Genomic DNA, 25,095 nt, shown 5'->3' with positions numbered 1-25,095 from the left:
GCAGCAGATGAGAGAGGCATGCCAATTGTTGTGTGCCCAACATGAGTAGCATTATGTTGTTTTTCAAATCATTCCTGGTTCTGTGTACAGCATCACAATGGATGTATTCACATGTCAAGGCTCAGAGGAGAATAAACATTGTAAGAGTGCATTAGTCAATTGTCATACAATATAAGCACCCAGCGTAATGGCATCGAGTCCTACTGTGTACATAACGTGGTTACCTTTGCTTCAGACAGCCGGTGATTCCATATGCGATATGTTAAAGCCAGTAGCTGTGTCCTATCTTTGAGGTCTCTGTGGTGTTTTTCAAGCTCAGTTCGACTCAAAGTTAAGCATAATTAGAGTGCTGTTGCTAAGACAGATGCCAGCTCTGTGCATTAAATTTTGTATCCTGTATACCTACAAATTACCCACAAATATATTTTTCCTACTACACTGTATATGCAAAATAAATAATATTTTGTTATTTGCAATCCTTCCTGGTGTTGTGATTCTAATGGCCATCAGTGTATTTTAAAAGGTGTTAATGAGCATGGAGGAATTAGAAAGGAACAGTGCAGACAGAAATAAAGAATATACAGAAGCTTGTAAAGAACAGAATTTGGCATTTATTAATACTGACCGATAAATAAAAACCATCAGTTTCTTATTTACTACTAGAAATGTGCCTTTCCTGAAACTTGTATTTCCCATTTTTTTTATTCAGCATGTTTCTTCGCCTGAAACAGAGAATGCATCTTTCTGGTATCAACTTTGTGTATGGGGAGGACTCCAGACTCCAGGGAATAGCTGGGCTTCACTGGTGACGCAGTGTCTTGCCACAGTAACTGCCAAAGTGAAGTTCGTGTCAGCCATTGTGCAGCTCCGTAGAGCACCACCACGAGCAGCGTCATTGTTTCCACAATCACAAAATGAGAAATGGATGTCCCGATCTCCAGCCAACTGCCTTGATTGGTGACTAGGTGCAGGAAATGCATGCCCATGGCATCAGAAAAAATCATCACTATGAAGAATAACTTTTCTGTTGACACCTGTAAAAAGGAAGAATATTTATCAAAGGGCAGAACAAATGTTTGTTCATTAGTTAGAAGCTAATTTGTTTTGATAATCTGAGAGCATCACTTACCCTGAGTACTACATTAATTGCACGGAATGTACAGGCAACAGTCAGAAAAGGTATGACAGTCTTCCACAGGATCAGGGCAGTCATCAGAAAGGGAGAAAAAACAGTTACAAAACACCTGACCCAGGTTGGATCAAATGAATTTAAACTGGCTATATTTCCTGTGCCAAAAAATGACAGTACTATATAGAATAACTGAGACATGTTAAGGAAACGATCATACCAGCCATGTTAAATGTGATGTGCACTACTAGAGAGTGGTGTGGTCCTAAGGTAGGGAAGAGAAAACCTTATCAGGAAAGGAGGTGGGTGCAATAATAATAATAATAATAATAATAATAATAATCTCATACTGATGCATCTACCTTTTAATTTTAAAATACTGTAATATCCAGTGAGACCTGCATTCTTCATCACAATCAGTAAATTATAGGGGCACTCTACTGTACGTAGTTTGGTGATATCTGACTGCCATTTTACATTTTCCACCCTACACAAAACTTCCTTTAGCACCTTTATTCAACACACAGATTAAACACTAATACTGCCCACACTCTCTTCAGAAATGTTGTAGGAAAGTTCCTGTTGAATGTAAATACTTTAGGATTAAAGGAGACCACTCACCAAAAAGCAGAAGTGTTGAGTTGTTGACGGGCACACACAAAAGAAGGAAAACCTGCTGGCTTTTGGGGTTGTCCTTTGATGAGTTCGAGTAAAATACGCAAAACACACACACACACACACACACACACACACACACACACACACACACACATGCCTAGGCCACTACATGGTGCCAGATAGACTTGGTGCTAGGAATGTGTGTGTGTGTGTGTGTGTGTGTGTGTGTGCACGCGCTCAAGCACATCAAAGGGCAATCCCAAAAGCTAGGAAGTTTTCCTTCTTGTGTGTGTGCCTATTGACAACTCAATGATTCTGTTCCTCTTCAGAAATGAACTTTTAAATCTGTGAATAGCAAAGCACCTTGATATTATTATATGGGAATAAAACACTTTTGGGTCATGCAAAGCTCAAAATACTTGTTACCACGATCTTTCCTTTGTAGGTGTAGTGTGCCTTTCCCATGTTTAGGTTTTAAATTTTGTGGCGTCATGGAATTCTGGTTCAGTCCAACCTCCTCACATGTTCCTTCAATGTCTCTCCACATTTTATTATTTAATAGCAAGTTTTAGTGTTTCCAGTCGAGACAGACGCAGCAACAGTTAAGTAAACCGCTTTTGTGACATTTACGTGTTCCTAACCAGGAGCGAATTTTATATCATCTGTGTGCTTTAATAGTTTCTTGAGTTTCTGCATGTAAATTTAAAATCTAATAGCCACAGCTCTCGCGTTTTCATTTGCGTCAGAAAGTAAACCGATTTTGTGACATATTACAAGTTCCTTATCAGGGGCAAATTATTTAGTTTCACCTGAGTGCTTCGGTAGTTAGGTTTTTGAATATCTGTGTATTACTAGACACAGTTTGTGCGTTTTCGTCAGGGTCTACAGTAGAGTTGCACAGCACGTGCTGATAGTCCGTTGATCTGCATAGTTTAGTTTTCCATGGTCTTCAGTATGAACAGGGACTGCGATTGTTGTGTGCGGATGCGAGCTGAGTTGCTGACACTTCGCTCTCAGCTTCAGCCTGTGATGGCTTTGGTTACACAGCTTGAGGCTGCAGTGGATGGGCACCACTGTTGTGGGCCGGCCGTGTGGATCCAACAGACGTCCAGCGTGTCAGAGTCCTCCAATTGGTCCTCACTGGTGGCCAATCCAGTTACTGCTCGCACTGAGGCTGACCCTCCACCTGTGGTCGAGTGGGAGGTCAGCCTGGTGCGAAGCAGGCAGCGAAAGACTTTCCAGGCGGCCGTATGTAAGGCCTCGCCGGTTTGTCTGACAAACAGGTTCCAGGTGCTGTCTGTGGCTGAGACTGTCACTGAGCCAGATGCTGTTGCCTGTCCTGTTTCAGAGGAAACCACTCAGACTGCAAGATCCGGGCAATCGAAGAGGGTGGGATTATTGGTAGTTGGGAGCTCCAACGTTAGGCACGTTATGGGGCCCCTTAGGGACTTGGCTGACAAGAAGGGTAAGAAAACTAATGTGCATTCCGTGTGCATATCGGGTGGAATCATTCCAGTTGTGGAAAGGGTCCTCCCAGATGGCATGAAGAGCACAGGGTACAACAAACTGCAGGTGGTTGCTCACGTCGGTACCAATGATGTGTGTGGTTTCGGGCAGCTAACAGAAGTGGTAAAGGCTGCCAGTCTTGCTTGCAAGATGAAAGCAGAGCTGACCATTTGCAGCATAGTCGACAGGACCGATTGCGGACCTCTGGTACTAAGCTGAGTGGAGGGTCCGAATCAGAGGCTCAGTAGGTTCTGCGGCCATGTAGGCTGCATTCCTTGACTTGTGCCAAAGGGTGGTTGGGTTTCGGGTTCCGCTGAATAGGTCCACTATACACAGGAGGCGGCTACACGGGTAGCAGGGGCTGTGTGGCATTGACTGGACAGTTTTTTGGGTTAGAGGGTCTCGGGAAAACACAAGAAGGGCTTCAGTCACAAAGAGAGCAGGCTCAACACAGGAAGAATGTAGATACAGGAACCATTGGTATAACAGTTGTAAATTTTCGTAGCTGTGTTGGGAAAGTACCAGAGCTCCAAGCCCTAATAGAAAGCACTGATGCTCAAATTGTTATAGGCACTGAAAGCTGGCTAAAGCCAGATATAAGCTCAGCTGAAATTTTTTCAAAGAACCTAACGGTGTTTCGAAAGGATGGGCTAAACACTGTTGGCGGAGGTGTGTTTGCTGCTGTCAGAAGTAGCTTAACTTGTCGCGAAATTGGAGTAGATACTGCCTGTGAGTTAGTATGGGCTGAGGTCATTGTTGGCAACTGGAATAAAATAATAATTGGATCCTTTTACCGACCTCCCAATTCAGATGATACAGTTGCTGAAAAGTTCAAAGAAAACTTGAGTTTGATTTCAAACACGTACCGGACTCATACGATAATAGTTGGTGGTGACTTTAATTTACCCTCAATATGTTGGCGAAAATATATGTTTAATTCTGGAGGTATGCATAAAATATCATCCGAAATTGTGCTAAACGCATACTCTGAAAATTATTTTGAGCAGTTAGTTAATGAGCCCACGCAAATAGTAAGTGGTTGTGAAAACGCACTTGACCTCTTAGCAACAATTAATAACGAGCATCAAAACCGATTCAGGGATTAGTGAACACAGGGTTGTCGTAGCAAGACTGAGTATTGTAATCCCCAAATCCCTGAAAAATAAGCAAAAAATATACCTATTCAAAAAAGCGTATAAAAATTCACTTGACGCCTTCCTTAGAGACAATGTCCACTCATTCCAAATTAATAATATAAGTGTAGACCAGATCTGGCTTAAATTCAAAGAAATAGTATCGCCAGCAATTGAAAGATTTATACCAAATAAATTAACAAATGATGGAGCTGATCCTCCTTGGTATACAAAAAGTGTTAGAACACTGTTGCGGAAACAATGAAACAAACATACCAAATTTAAACAGACGCAAAATCCCCAAGATTGGCGATCTTTTACAGAAGCTCAAAATTTAGCGCGGACTTCAATGCGAGATGCCTATAACAGTTTCCACATGAAACGTTGTCTCGAAACCTGGCAGAAAATCCAAAGAGATTCTGGTTGTACGTGAAGTATGTTAGCGGCAAGAAACAATCAATGCCTTCTCTGCACGATAGCAATGGAGATACTATCAAAGACAGTGCTGCCAAAGCACAGTTACTAAGCACAGTCTTCCAAAATGCCTTCACAAAAGAAGATGAAGTAAATACTCCAGAATTCGAATCAAGAACAGCTGCCAACATGAGTAACGTAGAAGTAAATATCCTTGGAGTAGTGAAGCAACTTAAATCACTTAATAAAAGCAAGTCTTCTGGTCCAGACTGTATACCAATTAGGTTCCTTTCGGAGTATGCTGATGCATTAGCTCCATACTTAACAATCATATACAACCATTCGCTCGACGAAAGATCTGTACCCAAAGACTGGAAAGTTGCACAGGTCACACCAATATTAAAGAAAGGTAGTATGAGTAATCCACTAAATTACAGGCCCATTTCGTTAATGTTGATATGTAGCAGGATTTTAGAACATATATTATGTTTGAACATTATGAATTACCTTGAAGAAAACTGTCTATTGACACACAGTCAACGTGGGTTTAGAAAATATCATTCCTGTGAAACACAACTAGTTCTTTATTCACATGAAGTGTTGAGTGCTACTGACAAGGGATTTCAGATCGATTCCGTATTTCTGGATTTCCGGAAGGCTTTTGACACTGTACCACACAAGCGGATCATAGTGAAATTGTGTGCTTAAGGAATATCATCTCAGTTATGTGACTGGATTTGTGATTTTCTATCAGAGAGGTCACAATTCGTAAATTCCAATCACCAACTTTCTCCTTCGAATGCGAAAATATTTTGTTGACACCGACCTACATAGGGAGGAACGATCACCACGATAAAATAAGGGAAATCAGAGCTGGTACGGAAAGATATAGGTGTTCATTCTTTCTGTGCGCTATACGAGATTGGAATAATACAGAATTGTGAAGGTGGTTCAATGAACCCCTGCCAGGCACTTAGATGTGATTTGCAGAGCATCCATGTAGATGTAGATGTAGAGTTGTATTTTGATGACTGACATAGTTTCCTTCTACACTTGCCCAGAGTGGTGCTTTCGCTGCCTATGACCCAAACACACATTTTATTCTATATTTTGTGTTTCTCAATCTGTGCCTGTGTGCAGGACTGGGTGTTATAGGATTCTGGAACTGTTGAACAATATAAGAGCTGGCTGGCCTTGGAGGGAAGGTTTCCCTGGCTACTTTGTCTCCTGGAGCCCTCATGGACATGTGTTTTCCAATGTCTATGCTGTTTCTCAACACATCACACACATATTTCATAACCCACAAAATAATTGTAGAGGACACTTTGTACCAGTATTTTAGATTTCCTGCCCTGTTCCGTGCACATACTGAGTGAGACAAAACGATCTGTCTGTACTCCTCTACATGTGACTTAACCTCTCTTATCTTATTCTCATGATCCTTACTCAAGATGTATGCTGGTGGCAGCATAACGGTCACACAGTCTTCCTCAAACGCCAATTCTCCATATTTACTGAAGAGAATTTTGCAAGAACAATGTCACTATTTTCCCAAGAGTTCAGATTTCAGTTCTCTGAGAATTTATCTACACTTTTGTATATGCTGTGCTGACCTGGAACGATCCTAGCAGTATGTCTCTGTATTCATTTTGAGTCTGCTGCCGTATATATATTTCATAAGGGCTCCAAACACCAGAGCAGCAATACTCCAGAATTGATTACACTAGCATTTTACACCTTTACGGATACACAGCACATTCCCATAGCTCTGCCAACAGATCCAAGTAATCCATTCACCACCCCTCCTACAAATTTTAAGTAATCATCCCATTTCATACTGCTTCCTACTATTATTGGTTTTCCTAAATATTTTAATGATGTGAGGTGCTCCAAATGTTAAGCAGTAATCTTATAAATGGCTACTACTAGGTTCTTTCCATTTGCTGCAGGTTTTTTCCACATTCAAAGGTGGCTGCAATTTATTACACCAAGTGGAAATTATCACCACGCCTTTTTGCATTTCTGTACAATTGCCCAACATAATAATTTCTGTAGACAGTAAAATCATCAGTAAACAATTTGATAGTGTTCCCGATTCTATTTAGTACATTGTTTAAATATATTGACAACATTAAAGGATTTATTATGCTTCCTTGGGACACTCCCAGTGTTAATTTAATTTCTGTTGCACACTCAACTTATAGTACAAAATATGAGTTCCATTAGGTAAAAGTTTATCAAGCAAATCATACACCTGGAATGATACATTAAATGTACATCTCATCATTGATTACTGGCTCTATTGGATGACTCAGTGAGATCTTAATAAATTGAGTACCGAACTCTAAGCCTCGCTTTCATTGAAATGTCCATCTATGTTTGTAAGATTTTCTGCAATACTTTCTTGCCAGACTTGTTAACTATGTTGTTCCGGGAACTCAAAGGCTGCTATATGGTCCACCTTGTTTTGTAATTCTGCTCCAAGAATTATTCTGTGACAGCTGACTGCTTGACTGTTTATACTGGGTGTGTCACTTACGTCTCTGGCATCTGTAATCTAGTCTTGTAATTGTCTGTTGTCTCGAATAAGACTGTGGACTGTGGCATTCACCTGGTATTTAGGTGCCTAGATCACTTTTAACACTACAAAGCAGACATTTTATCTTCATCGGTTGGAGTGAAATGCATTTTATGCCGAGTTTCCACATGAATTAACCAATTTCCCCACAGATAAGACCGGCATAGCGACATATCATCGATGAATCATGCCCAAAAACACCTCAGAAATCACATTTATTTATTTTCTCAACTAGTTCATTGGATATTAATTTCTTGTTTCATATTTTCATTTCTTTTTCATTTAAGTATCAAGCACTGTGGCTGCATCGTTATGACACTGGACTTGCCTTCAGAAGGAGGAAGCTTGAAACTCCTGTCCAGCTATCCATGTTAAGGGTTTTCTGTTGTTTCTCTAAACAATTTAATGCAAATGCTGACAGGGCCCCATTGAACGATCTCACCATTGATGAGGCATGAAACTACGATTTTTCTTCCTACCCAGCATTATATATCTTTTAAGCACACTCTATTTACCCGGCCTGCTCTTTTGCTATTACCGAGTGAGGTGGTGCAGTGGACTCACATTCGGGAGGACAACAATTGAAACCTGCATCCGGCCATCCCAGTTTATATTTCTGTGATTTCCCCAAATCACTTCAGGAAAATGTTTGGACAGTTCCTTTGAAAGAGTATGGCCAATTTCCATCCACTTCCTTTGCTAATCCAAGCTTGTGCTCCACCTCTAATGACCACAATGTCGATGGGACGTTAAACACTAATCTCCTTCTTCTAATCCTCCTCCTCCCTTTTGCTTGTGTTCAACATCCTCACTAAAAACTCAGAGAATCTAAAAGCAAATTGCTGAAAAGAAGGGAAAGCTTAAATAACTAGTATTTGAGGTATAACATTCAACAATTCTTCTACTTACATTGTATGTCTCATTTAGCAATCATGAGAACAAGGTACCAGTAACAGATTGCATAATGTGTCATTCCACAGACACACGATTAGAAACAGACTGGCTAATATTAGCATGTAGTACCTTTTGCCAGATATTCTACAGTAGTTTGTGGATTTACAGGGTGCCTGATAGCCGAAACTGCCCAGTACCTATTCTCCTAAAGGGATTGGCAACCCCTCAAATACTGAAGCATTACGGGTTTGCATAAGTACAATGCATTGCCTCCTCAGACTGCGTCAATCACGACAATAACAATGGATGGCAGGACAAGCGTCACCAGAGGTCCTGCGTGCCAGGGACCTATTTCCTCCACCGTGAAATGTGTGCAGAACTGGATCAATACGAATTCCACCACGCCCCGGCTATACAGGTTGGCACAAGCAGTTTCATACACCTAAGCACAGGTCAATTCATGTGCCGACTCTTAGAAGTCCGTCAGTCAGAGCCCGGTTGGAAGCCACCACAGTGGTACCTACGACTTTCCAGTGATTTCATGAGACGCACCTGTCAGCTAACTATGCCACATGCTCAACCTCTGTCATTAGGGATTATCAGTGGCAAAGTCTTCATGTCCCACTACATTTATTCACTGTGTGTTCCAGGCATGTACCTATTAGTGTCTGAGTAGTTGTATTATTTTTTACTGAGAAGTGTTTTCTTTTGTTTGTTAAGTCTCTCTACTTTGGTTGAAATAAACCTTTGTTCTTGCTGATCTGCGTCTGATTAATTCTTATCACGCATCTCCCCACAGGAGATATAGCACATATAAAACCCCTTAAGTTACAGGTCAGTTGACAATATCAAAGTGAGATTTTCAGCTAACTACATATAGTGTGGCACACATTTGTTTTAGGCAGTTAACATTATTACCTCTTGTATCAACCAGAGGAGGAAGAAATATTCGAGGTTTAACATCCCTTTGATGGCAAGGCCGTTATAGACAGACTACGAAGCTCAGGTTGCGAAAGAAAGGGGAAGGAAATCAGCTCTGTCTCCTCCTCAAAGCAAACATCTTGGCACTAATCTAAATCAATGAAGGGAAACCAAGGAAAACCTAAATCTCAAAGACAGAACAGAGATCTGAGCTGCTATCCTACCAAAGAAGAATCTAGAGTCTTACCTCAGCACCACCTGAATGAGTTACTGATGTGAGTCATAATAGAAATATTTAGGTATAACACTATAATGTAAACAAAAAAAACCGATGTGAGCGATAATAGAAATATTTAGGTATACTACTACAATGTAAACAAAAAAAACTTGTTTCCTGTGCACTTTTCTTGTGCTTTTGACAGGGTGCACTTTTCTTGTGCTTTTGACACATTCCACATCATAACAGTTTTCCGTACTATTGATCAATGGAACATGTAACTAACTAACTAACTTTCCTCATGGAGCCATATGTCTTTTTCTATATGGAATAGTGTGTGTGCATGAACAGGCAAACACCCAAGCAAGCACGCGTGCACACGCGCGCCGCGCCCACACACACACACACACACACACACACACACACACACACACACACACACACACTCTCTCTAAACTGGAACATGAAAGCTAATGTGAATTTTGCGTCGCAATGGTATTTGTAGACCAACCATTGTTTATCTGCAAGTGAGAGTCGCCTGTTTACAATTTTTTTGCTGTCTACATTATGGGGATTAATTATTTATAAAAAGGATACAAAAATAAATGCTCGTCGGAAGTCACCTGATGAAACTGCTGCAGAATTTTTTCTGTTCACAGAATAATCTAGAAATGTGCACTGGAGAAGCTGAAAAGGAATGGAAAACATAAGATAAGAACTCAAAGAAATTATGGCATTCCATATGAAAATTACACAGGAATACAAACAATACAGTGTTAAATTACAAAGTACTAGACGCATCAAATTAAAAAATCTTCTAAATTGTAATTTAACACACTTGGTGCTTAGCATGAGTGATGAGTGCTCGGTTTGACATTTCTCTCCCAATGTCAGAACCAAAGTTTCTGTAAATGTTGACAGTATCTTTGATTCTAATCTTTGTCTTCTACACACTAGTGTATCTTGTGAATGCTAGTTGTTTCCCGATGATGAGCAAATAAACAGTAAATCGGTTTGAAATAAACAATTAGCAATAGAACATAAATGGAATTTGTTTGTTTTTTCAATCTTAAAAGCAGTTTCTACTTTCATAGATGTTTAATAAGCTTATTAGCAACTGGACTGTAAGTCTCTCTTTCATAATCTGAACGACCAATTTCTGGACTCCAAAACTACTGCAATTATTAAAACAAACACTAAATGGAACACAAAATGTAAGAAGCCCGTGTGTGTGTGTGTGTGTAGAAAAATGAAGCCAGGTCTCAAGTCTGGAATTCAAAAGCAAGCACAAGTAATCAAGCCTGTGCTGTTCTGTTCAGCAGCATAAGTAGTGGCAGTGACACGGGCTCCACATCTGTCCACAAGTTATATATGGGAGGGGGTTTGGGGGGCACACTACAATAAGAATCAGGTCAGCTGTAAGAAAACATACACGTTCACACTGGTAAACCTTCTCTTGATTACTTATGAAGGAATTAATCTAGCTCAGTAGTGGGAATTCCTGGATTGGGTAATATCTAAAATAAGGAAAAGGCAATTACTCATCTGTAGCGGCCATGACCATGGGACTGTGCGCTGTGTCTGTATGGTTGTGTGTGTGAATGTGTGTACTTTTGCTAGAGAAAAAGCAAGTGCTTGAAAGCTAGTGTGAACACCATTTCTTGTTACATGTTTCTGTTCTTCACGTGTTGGTCCATTGTCAGTAAAGAATAACATTGATTTCCTGATCTCAATGCATCAAAACTGTTGTTTATTTCAGAGATAGTCTCTTGTTAAATCATGGCGGTATGTCACACACATTCTTAATTATATTTATTCTAAATCTCTGAACAGTTAAGTTCTATTTTTTAAAAATGCTGTTTATATGTAATAAATACATTTGGATGGCTACTTCACACTTTGTAACTTAATTATACTAATCTGATTATTGTGTTTGGTTTTCACACAGATGCTGTGGTGTAATAATATAGAACTTTAACCCTCGCAATACCTGTGGGGGCGGAACATGCATAAATTCGCGCCAGTGGTGTGTTGGAGCAAAATGCTTTTGACATCCCTGCACACACCGGTGTTTAATGTGTAGCTGCCAGAAGTTTAATTGCTGTATGTCTGTTAATTAATGTTCAGTGTTATATTGAGAAAAATGTTGTGTTGCACAGTTTGAGAATTTCGTGTTGGCAGAGACAGAGGAGTAACACGTCTGCATTAAATTTTGCATGAAACTCAAGAAAATGTTTACCAAGGCACACCAAGTGATGCAGGAAGCCTGCAGTGATGAGTGCTTAAGCTGTACTCGATGTTATAAACGGTTCATACAGTTTAAAAATGGCCAGATGGAAGTTAAAGATGATGCTCATGTCAGGAACGTCAATGAAATTGTGCATGCCAATTTAAGACTGACTGTCCAAGAGACTGCAGAAGAATGTAACACTTCAGTTGGATCATGTCATAATATCCTGACACAGCATCATGTTGCCACCAAGTGTATCCCACGGCTCAAGAGTTGAAACCAGAAAGACCTTCGCCTCACAGTCTGTGAAGGGTTTTTGGAATGCGCAGATAAGAAACCCACATGTTGAACCATCAGCAGCTAAACTCATGTGTTGCTGATGAGGTAACGCTACCGAACTGCTTGTCTACAACCAACTTGGCTGTCCAATAGGGAGGGTTGGAGGCGGTCATGTGGGGGTGGAACCGTGGCCAGCTGCCGGGAGCAGACAAGCCGTCCGCTCTCTTCTGCTGGCAGCTTCCGATCCGACCAGACGCTCTCCTCTCCTGCCCTCTTGGGCAGCAGCCCATTTAGTTTCGGCGACTTCTCTAGGCCTGCTTTTTCTTTTTATGGGATTAAACATCCATGCATTTCAAATATATTTGATTTTTCACCTCAACGGGTGCCCACTGCTTTCCCTTCCTTGCCAATACTGACACATTAACATCTGATTCAGATGTGGGGTCGCTCATCGTTAGGCCCGTTTTATTGACCTAACTGCATACCCGATGAAGCTGCCAGTAGTACTTTGTGCATGACGTGCCAGATGTGATGCGCAATAACAAGCGCACGCATTTGTGGTTCGCCACGCAGCTTTCTGCTGTTTCGGCGTTCCTAACATCTGCCACAGCGAATGTCAAGCACTTCGCCGCGTCACACTGCCATTCCCAGGCAGTCCGGTGGTACGCCACGCCGCAGGTAGCCGCCTTCTACGCTGCTCCGATGTAGCATGGTCGCATGTTCCGGCCACGTGCCGCCACCCAGGAAACATGCATGTTCCGGCTGACTAGCTGAGGCACGTCACACAGCCATCGACACCGCCAACATAATCTTCGCTGTTTTTTTCTGCCACTGTCATCCAACGAGATGCAGCCGTCGATGACCTACAATTGCCGCAACTACGGCTCCTGTAAGTTCATTGTTCAGTTGTTCAGTTTTTCTTTGCCGCTGCCTCCTTGCTGTCGAGTGTTGGCCCTTTTTTTTGTGATCTAATTGTAAAGTTTTCGGCAAGCACTAGGTGTCCTGACATTGTAACCATGCCCCAAACCCGTAGTACCACCACTGGCTAACGGAACTCCCCACCCACGGAAAAGCCAGACGCAGTAGATGCCCTTCGAGCAGAAATTGATAGATTCATGTTAAGGAAGATAGAATTAACAGAAGAATGCCAAAAATTGACTCAAACCAAGTCTGCCGATCTAAGTATGTTAGAAACACATCCTGCTGTGCCGCAAATGACGGCTGCAAGCACCTCCAGTAGCACAGTACCACAGCCATACATTGCAACAGTTTCCCTGCAGTTGATTTCATTCCAACGTTTTCCGGAAAACCTAATGAGCAAATAAATTCTTTTCTACAAACTGTCCGAGATGTAGGCTGCACTTGCACTTGGCCAAACGATTTCTTATTAATTGTACTCCATCTTAAACTGTCAGGCAACACCCGTACCTATATCAAATCAGTTCACACCCTTAGGGACACCACCTCTTTTGCCACGTTAGAAGGTGGGTTGAAATAGAGATATTCGGACAGGCTTGACGCCTGCTATTACAGACACAAGTTGTCCACCCTCTACAAGAAGCAAGGGGAGGATGTAGAGGCATTTGCTGACCAAATCTGCACTGTGGCTTGCCGCATTTACATGCTGGGTTCGGACCCCATCTGTAACGAGGTGTTAATTGAGCAGGTAGAAGCCCGTTCAAATGACATATTTATATGTGGAAGCAACCTATATGTTGGAGGAGAGGTAAAGATAACATCACCCACCTCATTGCACGATGCCACACGACTTGCGATGTTGCTAGAGGAGGCAGCGCATTTTATTGCCAGTTCGGTTCGTCCGAACAAACAACCGCGCCCAATTTTTAAATACGAACAGGCATGCCAACGCTGCCGAAAGGCAGGCCATGCTGATGTGTAGTGCCATGCACCTTATTGTTCTTGGAATGGAACCATAGGGCATATGAGTAAAATCTGTCCACAGAATCTGGGAAACAGGGACCCCTCGCAAACCAGCAGAGGGAACGATTCACCAACAATCCACCATGACCCCAAAATCAGCCGCGAAACGGTCAGGGGGCAAGTCATGCTGCCCCCTGGAAAATTCATGCACCCAGTCCACCACGGTGTCGTAAATGAGGCAGTGAATATCCTCCTCAACAGCAAAGTTCGAGGAAAGAATTAGAGTGCTTGTCAACACGGGAGCACCAACCAGCATATTATTCGTAGGACATGGGGACAGACGAGTGTTAAAACCACCCCGTCACCACAGTAACGGTCTGAGCAACGAGATCATCATACCTGCTGGGTACTGCCAAGTTCAAATGAAAATTGGAGCTAATCACTACCCTTTTGACATGGACGTAATTTGAAAACGAAGGCAAGATTTTGATGTCATCCTGAGGAGTGATTTTCTCCACCACAAACAGAGTGTAGTAGATTACAGAACGCAAACTGCCCATCTCGGTGAGGAAACCCACCGCTTCGGTGGCCCTCATGTTGTTCCGTCACAAGGTACTTGTGAAACACAGCCGCTTCCACAGGTTCCTTCCACGCAAACATGGGCATTACATACAACTACCTCTGTCAGAACTAGTGGTGGCATGAGTTGCATTTTCTCTGGCTTGGGGTCAAACACTGCAAACTGCCAAAAACAGCCGTATTGGTGGACCCTCTCTGTCAAAACGATGTCCTTGACAGATTACAGGTACGTGTTAAATGTGGCTTAATGACAGTGGAAGTGCAGGGAGAGAAATTTTATGTTCCCATCTGTTTGGACAATTTTGGAACGAAGGAGGTAAAAATTCCTAGGAGCACCATTACAGCTAGTGGCCACGAGATTGAAGAAAACCTCCTTGCACAAGGGAAGCCAAAACCTAACTGAAAACAATGGCTTCCAGAATGCAGCATATGTCATATTGCTCCCGTGCTCAGAGACAAATTCAAAGATAAGTTAGCTCATCTGCCTGTGGCTGACCAAAACAAATTGTACTCCGACTTGGAAGAACACTCCTCCTTATTTGAGGAAAGGCGTTATTTGCCAGCTACTGGCCTTGTTTACCATGAAATTCCCACCGGAGGTGCAAGGCCCATTGCGCAGAAAGCATATAGAATACCATATCACCTCCAGCCTGTGCGGTGGCCCGGTGTAATGTTAAGCGTTTTTGTGGACCTACTTGTTGCAGAATGCTGGTTCTGCTTTCTTGCAGCGCCGATGTCTTCTGCTAGCACCGGACGCTTCTCCGAAGATTTCACTGCTAGGAAGGGGAAATTTTCACTCTCTCGCTCTCCCTCTCTCTTCTTATTTAAAAAAAAAAACGCTACTCGTGGAATATCATTCAATGCACCAGAACATATGTATTTCCACTTTGTACAAAAAAACAACTAAACTTTATGACGTAAGCCCACACATTACCGGGCACCCAGAATCAGTTAATTACACATTTTTGAACACAATTAATACACAAGCTTTTATCGTGGTTGACTATCCACGTCCAGTCCATGTACTCTCAACGGCAGTTCAACGTCTAATAAACAGTCACTATCTCGAGTCACTCCATTTGTTTTTCAACAATACAAAGCTACATTACTCTCTGCAGCCGGCCACGGAGCTTCCGGGCTGTATTTAATTATTCTTGGCAGGTCGCGCTGAACACTTGCCAGTGCCGACGAATTATCTCCCTTCCAGTTTCGCCTGCACAAACAATAAATGGGTGCAGTATCCCATGCTCATCCTTACGCCCTGCTTTAAAATAACGCTGGAACACAAGTGTCTCCAGACTTTCGTAAAATTCTGGGGGCACTACACCTGTTTGGAGGAAACTATCCAACAGCAGCTAGAGGCAGGGATAATACAACCCTCCGCCAGTCCCTGGTCGTCCCCAATCATCGTGGTCCCAAAGAAATCAATCAATGGAGAGAAGACCTACTGTCTTTGTGTCGATATGAGAGCAGTAAATAAGGTAACCACCCCTGATGCTTACCCTCTCCCCCGTATCGACAAAACACTGGACAGGTTAGGAAATTGCAAATACTTCACTACCCTTGATACGAAGTGTCGGTACCACCAAATATCGATTGCACCACCAGACAGGCCAAAAACAGCATTTGTTGTTCCCTCCAGTCTATATGAATTTCTGAGAAAGCCATTTGAGCTGCGCAATGTGCCAGCCACTTTCCAACACTTTGCCGACTTACTGGTATAATGACTGAAACCCACAATGTGTTTAGTTTATCTAGATGATATCATTGTCTTTTCCAGAACCATAGATGACCTAGATGACCATGTTACTAAGTTAAGAAATGTCTTGCCTAGACTGAGAAGTGCCAATTTAAGTTTGAAAACAGAAAAATGTTCCTTTGCTGAGAGTCAAGTACAGTATCTAGGGCATTTTATTAGTGCTGATGGAGTAAAGCCAGACCCCCCGTCTAATTGAAGCAGTTAGAACATTCGCTTCCCCTAAGAATGTAAAGGAATTGCAAAGCTTTCTGGGTCTCAGCAACTATTATAGGCATTTCGTCAAGGACTATGCCACAATAGCTAAACCTCTTACCCACTTGTTGAAAAAAGATATACCCTATCAATGGGCCCTCGAGTGTGAAGCTGCTGTGCAGAATATCAGAGATGCTGTGACTAGTTCCCCCTTATTGATCTATCCTGATTTCGAAAAATCATTCATTCTCTCCTGTGACGCGTCCTACTTTGTGGTACGGGCTATTCTGAGTCAAATTATTGATGGTGAGGAAAGACCAATTGGTTTCGCATCCCTTCAGCTGAACCAGGTGGAAATTAATTACAGTACTATAGAGAAAGAATTACTGGCATTAAAGTTTGGAGTCAACTACTTTAGATGGTATCTTTACAGGATAAAATTTACAATAGCAACAGATCATGCCATTGAAGTGCTCTTCAGTGGCTATTAAGTTTAAAAGACCCTAGCAGCCGTCTCACCCGCTCGGCCCTGAAACTGAGTGATTATGATTACCAAGTGCAACACAAAGCTGGAAGATTGCACCAGAATGCTGATGCCCTTAGCAGAAAAAGTGAGAGTAGCTCAAATAGGTGATGTGCTAATTGATGAATTAAAAGACTCACAGGAAAATGATGCAAAATGCTGCCAGTATTGATCCGATCGGGATTTTGTTACAGAGGATGGAATTCTATACCACAAGACCCCCCTGGGTAAACGTATAGTAATACCTAAAGACTTACAATCCAGAATTATTGCCCAGTGCCATAAAAGCATTCAAGCTTGCCATAGTGGACGAGGAGCCACAAATGCCTGCACTGCCACGAAGTATAGGTGGGACAAAAGATGGCCAGATGTTGCCAAGTATATAAAAAAATTGCCTACCATGCACCCAAAGAGCACCACCCCCACGAATCAAAATTATCTTACAATCTCTTCCCGAGGCATCAAAACCCTTTCAGTTTGTAGCTTTGGAAGTAGTCGGGCCTCTTCCTGTAAGTACACAAGGACGTAAATATATTCTATCCATTATTGATCACTTCTCCCGATATCTTATTTTGGTACCCATCACTGACATGTCAGCTGAAACAGTAGCATGAGCTTTTATAGATCATCTTGTCCTTCCTTTCGGGAGCTCTGAAGCCATCATAACTGATCAAGGAACCAATTTTATGTCCACCTTATCTGTCCAAGTTTGAAAAATTGTTGAGAATTAAAAAATGGAGAACCACCCCTTTTCACCCCTAGGCAAATGGCCGCATTGAACATGTCCATTGCACTGTGAAACGAATGCTTTCCTATTACATCAACTCAGCCCACAGTGACCGGCAAAGATACATTCCGTATGTGGCAAGTGCTTACAATAGGCGTTTCCACGAAGCCACAGAACATACCCCTTATGAGATAAGTGTTTGGCTGCCCTATGGAATGTCCCTCTGAAATCCACAAATTACCTCTGGGAGTCAATAACACAGCCGTTAAGGAGCTAGACCGCCGCCTTAGGCCATTTGGAAGAAGGTACATGGGAACAACCGCAAGGAAACCAGGAAGCAGATGGAAAGAAGAAATAAAAATGCCATCCTCCCTCCCCCCCCTCCCCCTGGTGATTTGATTTTGCTAAAAAAATCCTAGTGTAAAGAAAGGAAGAGTGAAGAAACTTACCCCTTGTATGACGGACCATATTCAATCATTCGGCTCACTTCCCCTGTCAATGCAGAATTACAACTGCCCAACCGCAAAATTATTGTCCATTTTGATAGGCTAAAAACCTATTCAGGAACTATGCCTCTCCCATCACCTTCTGAGATAAGCGCTGGACCGTCAGCAGGTTCTTTCTGCTCCCCCTGTCAAGCAGAGAAAGCGGAAAGTTCCATCACCCATAGCTCGCCCAAGATACGCTCTGATATTTAAACACCCATATGCCCTTAGATCCAGGGACTAAACACTAAGGTACTGCTTCGTACTTAAGAGACTCCCAGTTATATCAAGCAAAAGAAAAAGTAACAAGGCTTAAGCAACCACCTTATTACTGTCCTTTGCAAATGAACATTCTACCCATACAATATGTATTTTATGCTCCCACGCTATGATAACTGAGGTGTTGCCCTAGCCTCCCTCTCTGAAGAGGTTATCTGAGCTTTAACCGCCCAGCCCATTCAGTTTCAGAGGCTTCTCTAGACCTGCCTTTCCTTTTTATGGCACTAAACATCCATGCATTTAAAATATGTTTGATTTTTCACCTCAGCAGGTGCCCACTGCTTTCCCTTCCTTGCCAATACTGACACATTAACAATACTGTGGCTGTACGGTAAGATAAATTACCAAACAGCCACCAATCATTAAACTGATGAAATGTTAAAGTAATATTACTGCTCATTGCCATTACCAGTACAGAACGAAATATACATTTATTACTGGGATGGATTATCAATCACCTGTTATCAAACAATGGAAAATCCAGGATGGAATGATGCAATATTATGAAAAGGATAGATTACTGTTCAGCATATAACAGAGATGCTGAGTTGCAGATAGGCACACAATCTTTGAAAGTCATTTTGTTGTGCCTATCTGAGATTCAGCATCTCCTCTATGTGGTGAGTAGTAATTCATCCTTTTCACTATCAGCTGTTATGTGTTTTTGAGTGCTATTGTGACAGTGAGGTGATCCCAATTCTTTCTCAATAATTACATATCCATGTACCACAAAATACAATGCTGAGACACTGTGCATTGTATTACTTATGTTGTCACCAAGCAGATAATGGGTGGTGAGGGTATGTGATGTAATTTCAGTGATGACAATATCAAGCCAAATTTACAGGGAACATGACAGATGAACCCACTTAACCCATCTGGACTGGATGAATGCAATGATGTGGTTGGGAAGTGTGTCATAAAACTGTTGTATAGTCTCCCAAGGCAGCTGGCCAACAACTATTGTAACAGGTCCTTGATATTCTGGATACTGGCATTGGGTCAGAGTTGACATCCAAGTGGTCCAACACCATGTTCTAGTGGGAACAAATCTTAGGATTTCGCTGGCTATAGGAGTACCTCAACATCACGCAGACAGTTCTTAGAGACAAGTGACACATAGATGAGCATAGTCCTGTTGAAAAATGGCACATGATACTGTTGCACGAGAGGTAAAACATGAGGACCCAGGATATCCTTGATGTACCAAAGTGCCATCAGGGTTCCCTCAATCACTCCCAGCTGTGGCCTGAAGTCATACCTAACGGCTCCGCACACCATGACACCAGGAGTAACATCACTCCTTTCCAAAAAATTTAAAGAGTGGGACCTGTCTCTAAATGGCCACTATACCCACCAACAAAGTTCATCTAGGATAGTGCACAGCCATGATTCAACACTGAACACAGTGTGGTGCCATTCATCAGCAGTTTTCCCCTTCATGGTTCCACTCCAAATGCAGCTGTTTGTGTCGTCGGGTTTATTGCAGCCTACAAATGGGATGGTAATTCCCTAGTTGGGCTGTTGTTAGTCTCCGAACAATGGTGTTGGATGACAAAGAATGATGCACGAAGCCCATTACTTGTTGGTTGGGTGGCAGGCAGAGATGTGAAGGTGTTATAATGTGCTTGGTGCACATATGTCAATCCTCCCTTGTGGTGGTCCGACGACATCGACCAAATGTTGATGATGAGTATGCCTGCTCTCACATTCCTGTGCAGTCCAATGTCGGGCCACTGTCACATCCAAATGTTCTATAAATCTGTACAATTCAACTGGATGGAAAATTAGACAACCACAACAAGGCCCTTTTAACACTCTGTCAGGTGCTGACAACGCTGTCTCACACAAGTACACAGCATCTCCGTGTGCTTCACAGTAACCACTCAACTTCTGTCGTTGTCCATGCCCATTACATACTTTACCAGGACTGGTAACAACACTAACCATTAATCACAGTAATACATTCTGATGGCCATTCTACATGTCACAGAGAAATTGGAATTCTAACCATTTACATAACCATTGATGGTGGGTACGGGTACAAAGTTACATTGACATCCAGTCATGCCTTCTGGGTGCTTCACCTTTTTATCAGGTAATTTATGATGAAAAGGGACCTTAACACTGTATTTTGTACAGGTAATCTTTCACTCTGGAGCTGTGTGTACAATGCTGTGAAAACTATGTACTGGACCAGAACCTGAACATGGAACTTAGTCAGTTATTCAGATACAATTCAGTACCCTAAATCATAGCTCTGTTCTGCCAGAACCTCTCTCTGACATTTCAAGTCTCAGAGAAGCATCTCTGCATACCTGACTGCTGTAGCATTCTCGGAAGAAAAGATGTCACCAGAGAAATAGCTTAATCGCAAATGATAACATAATTGGATATATAAAAAAATCTTCTCACTGAGCTGCAGCAGGAGAACACACATATAAAAGTATTTAAATTTGTAAGCTTCTGGAGCCAGTGGCTCCTTCTTCTGGCAGAGGGGCTGAAGAAAAGGAAGAGGGGTGAGAGAAAAGGACTGGTGAGGTTTAGAAAATGGTGAGAGTTCAGAAATGTTACCCAGAATGCTGCCACTTGGTGAGTAGATTTTTTACCTATACTGTTACATTACATTTTCAAAAACTGATTACTTTCTTTGATGTATTAACCACAGATTAGGTTTAGCTTCAAGAATAACTCTTCCAGACTTAGGCAGAAAGATACTCTCAGAGCTTAAGCTGTGAGACAGCAGGTTGTAATTCATGACTGTTTTCTCAATTGGTAACAGCATTACCTACGAGAGGCAAGGTTACGAGTTCCAGTCTCAGTTAAAAACACAGTTTAATGGGTCAGTAAGTCTAAACTTCCTGGCCTCTTATCCTGTCTTCACTCACACAGCATGCAACACTAGAAAACTGTAGCAAAATGCACAAAGATCTGCAGATGATTGACAATTGGTTCAGAAACTTACAGTTGACCCTCATTGTAAACAAATTTAATATATTGTGTCTAAGGTGACAGACCATTCCATTTTTATTCAATTCATGATAGATCACGAGAAACAGTAATAACCATAAAATATCTAGGAATATGCATATGGAGTGACCTTATGTATAAGGAACATGTGAAGCTAGTTGTACGAAAAGTATATGCCAGACTGAGATACATTAAAAAAATCCTAAGGCACACAATACACACACAAAAGAAGTGAGTTGCAAAACTGTTGTTGACTCATGCAAAAAGAGCAGTGTATTTCATTAAGGGTTTATGTAGTAAGCACAAGAATATCACAAAGATGTTTTCAAATTCTAGTGGCAGATCCTACAAGAGGTGCAATTGCCATCTGAGGAAAATGATCTTTGCAAGAAGAGTCTGGAAACATTATCTCCCTCCCACATACATTTAGCAAAATGTCCACAGAGATTTAGTGAAATTACAGATGTCTACGGACAGTCATTATTCATATGCACTACTCACAAATGAAGCAGGGAAAGAGGGAAATGGTATTGGTACCAGAAGTGCTCTCTGCCACATGCAGTGAGGTGGCCTGCGGTGTACAGGCGCACATAAAGACATAAACTTTACTACCCATGCCTGCTGTAAGCTTTCCCTTTGAAATCTGAGTTAAATTACCACGTACCTGTTGCCTGACGGTCAGACATTTATGGGAGATGCCTTACAACAGATCAAGTCTGAAACTGAAGTAAGTCATGTATCTATAGGTTTGTGAAGTGCCTGTAATTAATAGCCACTGACTTGGTAATTACACATGAGGAGCATCTGCTATAAAAGCCAACATTGTGTATATAAACTTAGTTTAAAGGTTTCCAGCTATGGAAGTCCCTAACTATGCCTTCCAAACCCCCACTTTTGCAATTCACACTGATAATTTGCCATTTTGGAGAAGTCATTACTTAACTGAATTTCATTCTTTAGCCAGTACCAGTTACTACAGTCTCCTATAGGTCATTAATTCACATAAATTCTTATTAGTAACTTTGGCTCTACTCCCACTAGAAAAAAACTCATGCCTATCACTTAACATTGATACATAAAATTATTAATCAATAACCATTCAACTTCTTAATATACTCTTCCTCTCAACACTGTATTTAGCTTTTATTGCCACTTATTTCCATCTTAATGATCTAACATTTCTAGGTCCAGAGCCTGACCTACTCACACACCCATTTGTTATACACAGAAACAATGAGGAGACTACAATACTCCCACCATTGAAAAAAGGCATGTAGCATACCAAAGGTACCAGAATGTCAGAATCGCTGGCTATTGCATCCTAACCAAAGAATAGGAGCATAGCACACACAGCACTCTAACACTGCAGCAGAGTACTCTTCCTCTGATGCTGGACTCATTTCCTCTTTCCTTACAGTGCCTTGTCTTCTTGGTCTTCACCCTTCTTCAGTCACCACACCCTCTTAGTTGTTCATTGTATCTGATTAGCTTGACATAATGTCTCACCCCATTTAAGTCACCCCAGGGGAAACTTGTCAGATGGTGTGCGAAGAAAAGACTGATTGGTGGGGACTGCAGCAGATGAGATCTGAAAACCTGAGGGCTTAAAGGAGGGAGATAGGGTAATACGTGAAACACAGATTATTGGCAAATCATTGTGCACGAGTTAACAAGAGCAGGAAGTACATTGTATGTGATAGAGGTGGGAGAGAGGGGGGTGGGGGAAATAGACCAGCCAGGAAATAAAAGATATAGAAAAATAAAAGGGAGTGAAAAAAGGAATAAATACTATGAGGAGATGCTGAGACCAAAGAAATGAACAAAGAAATAAGGCCAGGTAGGTGGCAAGAACAAAGGACATGTTGCAATGCCAGTTTCTACCTGTGGAGTTCTGAGAAACAGGTATCAGGAGAAAGAATCTAGATGGAACATACAGTGAAACAGGCACCAAGGGGCAGCAGTTTCATAGGGTAAGTCTTACAGCGGGTACAGTCACAGAGATACGAGCCAGAGGGTAGGGAAATGGGTGCAGCAGGAGCACGGAGTTTGACAAGGATAATGAAGAGATTGGAAGGCAACAAGAAGGTGTTCTAGGTGAGGTTGGCAAAGTGTTGGACAGAATGAATCTCATTTCAGGACATGATTTTAGGAAGTCACAGCCTTGTCAAAGTAGCCGATTAATATATTCAAGACCAGGATAATACTGAGTGACAAGAGGTATACTTCTAAGTTGTTTTTTGGAGGGATCTGCAGTGCCAGGATTTTATTTCATGGTCTGGGAAATCTACTTTTGAACTAGGCTGGTGGGGTAATTACATCCAGTGAAGGCTGAGGTGAGAATGGTGCTGTACTGCTGTAAAGAGGCTGTATCTGAACAAATATGTTTGCCTTAAATGACAAGGTTGTATGGGAGGGAGTGTTTGACATGGAAAGGAAGCCAACTGTCAAAATTTAAGTATTGTTGTTTGTGTAGCTGATCCTCGGTGAGGATGACATTGGACTTCATGCTCATGATGCACCTATTTCCCTAATCTACAGCTCCTACCCCTGTGGCTGTGTCCGCTGTAAGACTTGCTGTAAGCCCTGTAACTGGCAAAACATATACCATCAACGGGAGAGCCACATGTGAAATGATACATATCATATACCAGCTGTTATGTAAACACTGTTTGGCCTTTTACATTGGCATGACTGCCACCAAGTTATCAGTTAGGATGAATGGACAGAGGCAGAGAGTGTATACTGGAAACACACAATATCCTTTTGCATAGCATTCTCTGCAACATGACAGTGATGACGTTGGTGCCTATTTCACCATACATGCCATCTAGGTTCTTCCTCCTGATAACCAGTTTTCAGGACTCCACAGGTGGGAACTGTCCTTGGTTTTTGGCACCCATCTGGCCTTAACTGACATTAATTTCTTTGGTCTCAGCATTTCTTCACAGTAATTATTCCTTTCTTCACTCCCTTTTAGTTTTCTATATCTTTCATTTTCTGATCTATTTTTTCCTGCCCCTCCAAAAAATGGTTCAAATGGTTCTGAGCACTATGGGACTTAACTTCTAAGGTCATCAGTCCCCTAGAACTTAGAACTACTTAAACCTAACTAACCTAAGGACATCACACACATCCATGCCCGAGGCAGGATTCGAACCTGCGACCGTAGCGGCCGCGCGGTTCCAGTCTGTAGCGCCTTTAACCGCTTGGCCACAACGGCCGGCCCTGCCCCTCCTCCCCCTCCCTCCCATCTCTACCACATACAATGCACTTAGATTTCTGCTCTTATAAACACATGCACAATACTTAGGCATTAACCTGTGTCTTGCAAATTACATTACCTTCCTCTTTTAAGCTCTCAGGTTTTCAAATCTCAGCTGGTGCAGTCCCCAGCAATCGGCCTTTCCTTCTCACTGTGTCCAGTAAGCCTCCCATGACCTGGGTTTCTGGGCAACTTTCCACAACTCTTCCCATTTCCTACACCTCTCCAGTAATTTCCTCCATCCCTCATTGTTCCCCTTAAAGCCTTCTGCCAGAAGAATGAGCCATTGGCTCCAAAAGCTTGCAAATTGAAGTACCTTTATATGTGTATTCTCCTGACACTGCTTGGTGAGTAGATTTTTTTTATCTAGACAATTAAATTATTTTTGTAAAACTGATTACTTTTGTAGATTTAAAAATGTGTTAGATGTCAATGATGATGTCTGCTTCTGGTAACATATACTGAGGAACATCCAGATAAATCAAAGAGGACCACAGACATTAATATCATTTAAGTTTT

The 25,095-nt window shown here is 41.9% G+C and overlaps 1 protein-coding gene across 2 annotated transcripts in view; it reads right to left on the bottom strand.

Annotated features, from left to right (window-relative positions):
• Nucleotides 1-588: 588 nt before the first annotated feature.
• The window catches only part of LOC126191154 (GPI ethanolamine phosphate transferase 1), a 276,012-nt gene continuing 251,505 nt past the window's right edge, over nucleotides 589-25,095 (bottom strand). The window contains exons 13-15 of one of the 2 annotated variants that reach the window (XM_049931924.1): nucleotides 10,008-10,097; nucleotides 1,130-1,321; nucleotides 589-1,034 (exon numbers count right to left, since the gene is read on the bottom strand). In XM_049931924.1, the coding sequence (XP_049787881.1) occupies nucleotides 702-1,034; nucleotides 1,130-1,321; nucleotides 10,008-10,097 (615 nt within the window). In that variant the 3' untranslated portion in view covers nucleotides 589-701. Of the gene's footprint in view, nucleotides 1,035-1,129; nucleotides 1,322-10,007; nucleotides 10,098-25,095 lie in introns of those variants that run through there. The other variant, XM_049931925.1, reaches the window with a different exon arrangement.

Source organism: Schistocerca cancellata, chromosome 6 (assembly GCF_023864275.1).
Source record: "Schistocerca cancellata isolate TAMUIC-IGC-003103 chromosome 6, iqSchCanc2.1, whole genome shotgun sequence".
NCBI classification, from domain to species: Eukaryota; Metazoa; Arthropoda; class Insecta; order Orthoptera; family Acrididae; genus Schistocerca; species Schistocerca cancellata.
Note: the sequence above shows the minus strand (reverse complement) of the source record. Positions and strands in the feature narration are given on the sequence as shown.